The 8,186-nt window shown below is 40.6% G+C and overlaps 1 protein-coding gene across 1 annotated transcript in view; it reads left to right on the top strand.

Annotated features, from left to right (window-relative positions):
• Positions 1 to 8,186, top strand: part of cfap57 (cilia and flagella associated protein 57) — a 77,629-nt gene that overhangs the window by 1,441 nt on the left and 68,002 nt on the right. The window contains exons 2-3 of the mRNA XM_048539567.2: positions 3,695 to 4,008; positions 7,278 to 7,519. Of these exons, the coding sequence (XP_048395524.1) occupies positions 3,695 to 4,008; positions 7,278 to 7,519 (556 nt within the window). The remainder of the gene's footprint in view (positions 1 to 3,694; positions 4,009 to 7,277; positions 7,520 to 8,186) is intronic.

Here is an 8,186-nt window from a genome sequence, read left to right as displayed (position 1 = left end):
GCTGACTTATGGAAGCTTGGTATCCATGTGGTGTAGGCCTACCCATTGTGTCCCTAGGAAGGGAGTTCCAGGATTTTGATGTAGGGGCAGTCAAGGAATGGTGATGAAGTTCCAAGTCAGGATAATGTTTATCGGTAGTAGATTCACCAACTTTAGGTACATTTAAGGCGTCATTGGATAAGCATATGGACGTACATGGAATAGTGTAGGTTAGATGGGTTTCAGATCGGGATGAAAGGTCGGCACAACATCGAGGGCCGAAGGCCCTGTACCGTGCTGTAATGTTCTATGTTCTGGTGGGGAATTTTCAGTTATGGTACATGTAGCAATTTGATAGGTTTTTTTCAACCGTTGACAGAATTGAAGTCTTGGTTTCTTTATCCATCAACAAGTCTTCAGCAATTTTATATCATGCATGGGCTCGATATTTGCTCTTCCACTTGCCAAATGTGTAATGTCATAGTGGTTTTCAGAACATACTCAGGAACAGGCTATTTTAGATCAAGCAGTGTTTAACAAGGTAAGATTTGTAAGAGTTCTCGTAGTTAAGAATTCTGTAAAGGGAAACAATCACAACATATTAGAATTTAAAATTCAGTTTCAGGAGGAGCAACCCAGGTCTCAAATCAGTGCCCTCAGTTTAAATAATCGCAATTACAGAGGTATGAAGAAAGAGCTATCTAAAATGGACTGGGAAGATAGACTGAGGGTAAAGTCAGTGTATGAACAGTGGCAGATGTTTAAGCAGATAGTTCATAAGGCTTATCAAAACTTTATTCTAGTCAAAAGGAAGGATGCAATGAGCAAGGCGAAGCAACTGTGGTCAACAAATGTAGCCAATGAGAATATCCAATTGAAACTAAGGTACACAAAATGGTGAAAACTAGTGGTCCAGAGGATTTGATATCTTTTAAGGACCAGCAGCAGACGACCAAAAAAACGAACAAAGAGGGAAAAAATTGATTATGAAAATAATTTGGCAAGAAATATAAAAACAAACAGTAAGAGCTTCTATGGGTATATGAACAGAAGAGAGCAGCTAACTTAAGTGTAGGATCCTTGGAGGATGCAATTGGGGAATTAATAACATTGAACAAGGAAATGGCAGATAACTTAAACCATTATTTTGCATAGGATTGCATGGTAGAGGACTGTAAATACCCCTGAAATAACAGGCAAACAAGCTACTAATGGGCGGAAGGATTTTGTAACAGTCTGTAGCAAGAAGACCTAGGTACTTGACAAACTATTGGCAGACAAGTCACCAGGACTTGATGACTTGCATCAAACAATTTTGAAGGAAGTGGCTGCAGAGATTGTGAAGGCATTCCAGAATACAGAAGGATTCCTGCACATTGGAAAACCATTAAAGTGACGTTGTTGTCTTGCTTGGGAGACCAGTTTACACAGCATCTATCATTGCATTAAACTGTTATTAAGGAAAAAAATATCAGGACATTTAGAAAAGCTAAACACAATTAAATGCAATAAAGAGCTGTGGAGCTGGATGAACGGAGCAGGCCAAGCAGCATGTTAGGAGCACCAAAGCTGATGTTTTGGGCCTCGACCCCTCATCAGAAAAGGGGGAGGGGGAGAGGGTTCTGAAATAAATGGGGAGAGAGGGGGAGGCGGATCGAAGATGGATAGAGGAGAAGATAGGTGGAGAGGAGACCGACAAGTTAAAGAGGTGGGGATGAAGTGTAGGTGGGGAGGTAGGGAGGATAGGTCAGTGCAGGGAGAACGGACAGTCAAGGGGGTGGAATGAGGTATGTAGGTAGGAAATGGGGTTGCGTCTTGAGGTGGGAGGAGGGGATAGGTGAGAGGAAGAACAGGTTAGGGAGGTGGGGACGAGCTGAGCTGGTTTTGGGATGTGGCGGGGGCAAGCTTGTGAAATCCACATTGACACCATTGGGCTGCAGAGTTCCCAAGCGGAATCTGAGTTGCTGTTCCTGCAATCTTTGGGTGGCATTGTTGTGGCACTGCAGGAGGCCCAGGATGGACATGTCATCTGAGGAATGGGAGGGGAGTAGAAATGGTTCACGACTGGGAGGTGCAGCTGTTTATTGATGACCATGAATCGATCGTCAGGAAAAACCCATCTGGTTCACTAATGTCATTTAGGAAAGGAAACTGCTATCCTTACCTGCTCAGTCCTACATGTGACTCCAGACCCACAACAATGTGGTTGACTTGGAACTGCCCTCTGGGCAATTAGGGATGGGCAATGCCTAGCCATCTATGCCCTCTTCCCAAGAATGAATAAAAAAGCTGATAATCCTTAACTCTGTGTTCCTGCTTTGTCCCTGTAGCCCTTAATTTCTTTTCTATCTTTCTACCTTAATCTTGGATATGCTTAATAACTCAGCATCAATAGCCCTCTTTTTACCTTCTCACAGGGGCAGCAATTTCTCTAACTTAACCTGTTGGACTCCCTAAGAATCATGTATGTTTCAAAAAAGTCCGTCTTTTTTCTAGACTCCAATGAGTAAAAGCCCAACTTGCTTGATCTCCAATTAAAACTTTTCCATACCCAAAATCAACCGAGTGTACCTTCTCTGGACTGCTGCTAATGTCACAATATTTTTCCTTAAGCAAAGGAACCCAAAACTGTTCACAATATTCCAGATGTCCTTTGACTAGTACTTTGTATAGTTTTAGCAAGACCTTCCTATCTTTTATAAAAAGCGATAGAACTGTGGATGCTGTAAATCAGAAACAAAACTAGAAATTGCTGAAAAAGCTCAGCAGGTCTGGCCAGCATCTGTGGAGACAAATAGTTTAGATTAGATTCCCTACAGTGTGGAAACAGGCCCTTGGGCCCAACAAGTCCACAAGTCTGGAGCTTCCCACCTAGACCCATACCCCTAGAACCCACACACGCCTGAACACACCACGCAATTTAGCATGGCGGATCCACCTAGCCTGCACATCTTTGGACTGTAGGAGGAAACCGGAGGACCCGGAGGAAACCCATGCAGACATGGGGAAAATGTGCAAATTCCACACAGACAGTTGCCCAAGGCTGGAATTGAACCTGGGACCCTGGTGCTGTGAGGCAGCAGGGCTAACCACCGAGCCACCATGCCGCCTATAAACTGGAAGTTAATATTTCAGGTCGAGTGACAGCTGTGAGGAAGGGTCACTCATCCCGAAACATTAACTTTGATTTCTCTCCACAGATGCTGCCAAACTTGTTGAGCTTTTCCAGCAATTTCTGTTTTTGCTTCCTATTTTTATACACCATTCATTTTAAAATAAAGGCCAGCATTCCGTTTGCCTGCCCTATCTCCCACTGGGCTTGCATGCTAGCTTTTTGTAATTCATCCCTGATTGACCAGCTGTAATGGTTCTGAAACTAAACCAAAGGGTAATTGCCACACCAGCCAGAATAGCTTACTGACTGACTTTCCATTGAAAGTTGTGTCCTACTGCTGAACCTTTTCCCCGTCATCCAAATGACAATGAAAACTTGCTAGGAGGTTTACATGAAACAAGTGGCAATCTTGTTTATATTGCACTTGTATGTGTACGTTCTTTGAGAACATTCTATATTAGCACATCCAATTTTCCTTACTCCAACAAAGAAAATGCAGGATTTTACTTTTGATATGGCCATGCAGCATGCCAACATGATTCTACCCATTTTAAAGTTATTAATTAATAACCTATATTTATGTCATACTGTTGAATGCAGGTTCTGAAAAAAGCCAAGGGATGTTGGTTCTTGCTTTTAGCCCCAATCACCGATACCTGGCAGTTTCTGAAAAGGGTGAAAAAGCCACAGTGATGGTATATGATGTACAGCATGATCAAAGCAGAAAGAAGAAGTCACTAAGTGTCAATGATCTTCACGCCCAAGAGTTTGTCAGTATTGCCTTTTCGCCAGACTCGAAATACTTGATTGCACAATCTGGGAAACCTGATTGGACGCTGATCTACTGGTTATGGAAGAAACAGAAAATCATAGCTGTTATGAAAACTACCACAAACTCAAACCCTATCTACCAGGTAATCATTGGCAACTCTGTGCCGCTACCTTCAACCACCAGTATTTCTTGTTTCTTTAAAAAATGACTACTAATTCAAAACAGAACAAGTTTTCCAATTTACGTCAGGATTTTGGATAATGGATTTGGCTCAAGTACCTGAAGGCAGTAATGTCAGTGCCATTCAATTTTATATTTATTCTGTGAAAACTATTAAAATATTTAGAAAGCAGAGCGAAAGATTTGGTGAAATGCAAAATCACACTTTTCACTTGCCATGACCATGTATTAAATATTTCCCACTATATTTGAACTTCTATCAGAACCACTAAAACTAGATTCAAATAATCAGTGTCAGCTGGCATTCCTTTTCCTCTTCCTAGTTAGGATCTCAGAGAGAAGGACAAAGTGGACATTCTTACTCCACCCCAGTGCACAGGTATTTTGAGAAGTGCCCAATGCTCACTGCCTGACATTGCATGCCTGTGTACATGTGAATGAAACCATGAAGATAAAATCACCCATGTCCCATGACTCTGGAGTCAGGAAGATTTCCCGTTGTTTCCAACCTGATTTGCATAATCTTCATCTTTTGAAGCTTAAGGGTAGACACAGGACACAGTAGGGATTCAGGATTTCTGATTTCTTTCTAGGAAACCCATCAATTTAAGTGCCAATTAGGAAGACCTGCCCACTGAAGCATGCCTTCATTGCTTGGCAGCATCACCAGGGAGACAGTGGCTGCTGCTGGTGTCCCGGCCACCTGAGTCTCTGACTGCTACGGGACCCAGGCCACAGTGGATTGGTAGCATAAGGAGGACTGTGTGGTGGGGAGGAAATCAGCAGCAAGGGAAAGGGATAGCACTTGTGTGCATTAACTTGTGTTAATCATGCACTGAAGCCTGGGAATGAGGGACATCAATAACAACCATGTCCCCCACTTTACCCTCCCCCAGACACCCCCACACAACCCACAAATGGTTTACTTTTCTTGCTCTCTGCTTCGAGAATCCACCATCTGCTGCTGGGTTAATACTGGTGGCAGACAGATGAAACCTTTAGTGGACATTAATCGCTTACTTTAGGGCCTCAACTGGCATTAGGTTGGTCATTCACAAGCCTTCCTGCCATGGATGTAGTTGGATCTGAAGCAGGAAGGTGATGGCCACCCTCATGCATGGTTAACTTTTCCTGATGCTACACAGGGAGGGCATTCAATTCCATCCACCATGTGAATCCCTGACATTAAGGAATAATTGTAAATTCATTTCCAGTTTAAAGTTATAATCCTATATTGACATAATTATTTGATTTTAATGGATGTACCATTGGTAATCAAACTTTTTAAAAGGTATTGTTCAGAAAGGAGTGAGTCTAAAAATGCCTATTTATTACCTGTTTGTATTTGTCCATAATATTAAATTAATATGAACTGTGACAGTTAGATAGGGAATTCTGGGATTTTGATCCAGTTCTGAGTAATAAATGGTAATATATATCCAAGTTGAGACCTTATACAATTTTGAAAGCAGAGCTAATTGCACCTCGGAAGTTTCAGTACATTCCAGACTGAGGAGCTGGAAGATGCAGTCACACAATTGATGGAAGGGTGTGATTGTAGCAAGACAGGCTTATATAGGCAATTTCCGTTATAATGTAAATTTATAGGAATTTATGTAATGGGGAAAGGCTAATAAAGAATTATCACTTGAGGAAGGAAGGCTTTGCGGGTAGACATACAGCCTAAATTGAACTGCTAGGGCTGTTCTTAGTGAAAATTAAGAGGAGATTTAATAGTGGTGTTCATAATCATGAATTATCAGAATGGAGGGGTTGGGAAAGAAACTGCTCCAATTGGCACAAAGTTTGAGAACCAAAGGACCATGAGGTGAATGAGAAAAGAACCAAAGATGACCAAAATTGTTCGGCACAGCATCATGGGCCAAAGGGCCTGTACTGTTCTATGTTCTATGTTTTTTTATGTGATTTGAGAGAAACAACATTCTTGCAGAATGAGGGAGTTAGGACCTGAAGTACACAGCCTGTGAGAGTGGTGGAGGTAAATTCTGTCATGTTTCTCATAAGGGTGCTGGATAATTGTATGGAGAGACACGGTCAGGGAATGACAGTGCATGAGTTGCACTTGTTGAGAGCCCATGTAGATATTATGGACCAGGTAGCCTCTTCGTACTGTAACTACAATTTTAATATGTTAGAGATGGTGAAATCAAATATGTTCCTCGTTGCCAACCAGTTTGTGAGTAAGTCAGAATAACTAAGATGCTTAAATGTTTGCATTTTCTACCCCGAGGAGTGTTTCTACTTTTCAGGAAAATTTAACTGATCTTAATGGCAAGACTGTATTAATAAATGTGGCACATATGTCAAATTAATGCCTACTGTCAAAAATACTGTTCAAAACTGAATGTTAGTAAATAGGAGAAGAAAAGATCTTAAACTCTGGAGGTTTCATTGTCTGTGATTTTTAAGTTCTAGTTGTGGGCATGACTAAGATAGTGTGAATGAGTAAAGTTTTGGAAAGTGTTCTGATGGATTAGGGTTAGTTAGAGATAGAATTTATTTATTCAATTTTAATCGTCTCAGCCATGTGTATATGTTTGGTCACATGCTTCTACTTCCCCAATTGTCATCATTTCAGAGATAATGGGAACTGCAGATGCTGGAGAATCCGAGATAGCAAAGTGTAGAGCTGGATGAACACAGCAGGCCAAGCAGCATCATGCTGCTTGGCCTACTGTGTTCATCCAGCTCTACACTTTGTCATCATTTCAGATTCAGTTGCATACATCTGTTTAGAAGTTTGGATATAAAAATGACAAGCTAAAAGAGAAAAATAGGTGAGGGTGTGAACAACTATTTCCCACTTCTGAATAATATATGGTAGGTACTGGCCTTCAGTTCGTAGCTGGTAGGTATAGATGCAGCTTTGCATGTTTTCTGTTGTTTTTCATTGTTTCCTTCAGGTCTGTTGAAAATTAAACAAAGCAAGGGAGGTAAAATGTTTTATTTCATAGAGTATTTTATCATCCTTTCTTCACACTTATTTCTATTCGTTAGCTGTTAGTGCTTTGATCCTTTCTTCAGCAATTAATGTACTTGCATAATAATTGGAATATATCATCGCTATCTTGACTCAAACTGGTTCCAGTAATTGTTGCATTTTGCCTTCCTCAAAATGGTGCAGTATAGTCTGTTTAATGTATCACAGACAGCATTGTGATTCCTGGAATGTGCTGCATACAAACCTTTTAATTTTCTTTCCTATGTTAGATCAGCTTCAACCCTCAAGATAATGCGCAGATCTGTTTGGTTGGGGATGGTATTTTAAAACTCTTACGATATTCTGATGGAAATCTCAAACAAACAAATTTCCAGAAGTTTGAACTACAGAACTTTCTCGCACATGCATGGATGCCTGAGGATCACATCATTGTTGGCACTGACACAGGAAAACTTTACCTGTTTGAGTTGGCGGAACTGCGCTGGGAGTACACTATTGTACTGGATATCAGGTACAGCATGAATGGAGACAATATAATCCCTAACATTACTCACCCTATTTACTCAATAGTCACTGGTTCAAAAACAGTTTTTGGTTGGTTATCCTCTCTAAATATTAATGTATTCTCAGTTATTTCTTGTTATGTTAATAAAAAAACACTGAAAAGGCTACCTAAATAATTTATGTTGCTATAGAAGGAAATTGATTTAACATTGGAAACACCAGCAATAAACAAATAGAGCAAAAAGAACTGATGGTCTTCAAATTTCTTACTCAGAGCATTCCATCCATTCACAATCCTAAGATTTGCACTCATGACTTTAAATCATGCTAGCATTTTCTTTTCTACTGGCATTTTCTTTTCTAAAGGGTGTGATAATTAAGATTAGATGTGTTTATGCATTTTGTTTTACTATATTGGTGCTATTTACGACAAAAAATTTCACTTTTGATAAACTGTCAGCATGGATTTGTGAGAGGTAGATCCTGCCTCACAAACCTTATTGAATTCTTTGAAGAGGTGACCAAACACATGGATGAAAGTAGAGAGCTGGATGTGGTGTACATGGATTTGAGTAAGGTGTTTGATAAGGTTCCGCATGGTAGGCTCTTACAGAAAGTAAGGAGGCAAGGGATAGGGGGAGATGTGACAAATTGGATTTTGAATTGGCTGACCC

Source organism: Stegostoma tigrinum, chromosome 8 (genome assembly GCF_030684315.1).
Source record: "Stegostoma tigrinum isolate sSteTig4 chromosome 8, sSteTig4.hap1, whole genome shotgun sequence".
Taxonomy (NCBI): domain Eukaryota; kingdom Metazoa; phylum Chordata; class Chondrichthyes; order Orectolobiformes; family Stegostomatidae; genus Stegostoma; species Stegostoma tigrinum.
This window is presented reverse-complemented; position numbering and strand designations above follow the sequence as displayed.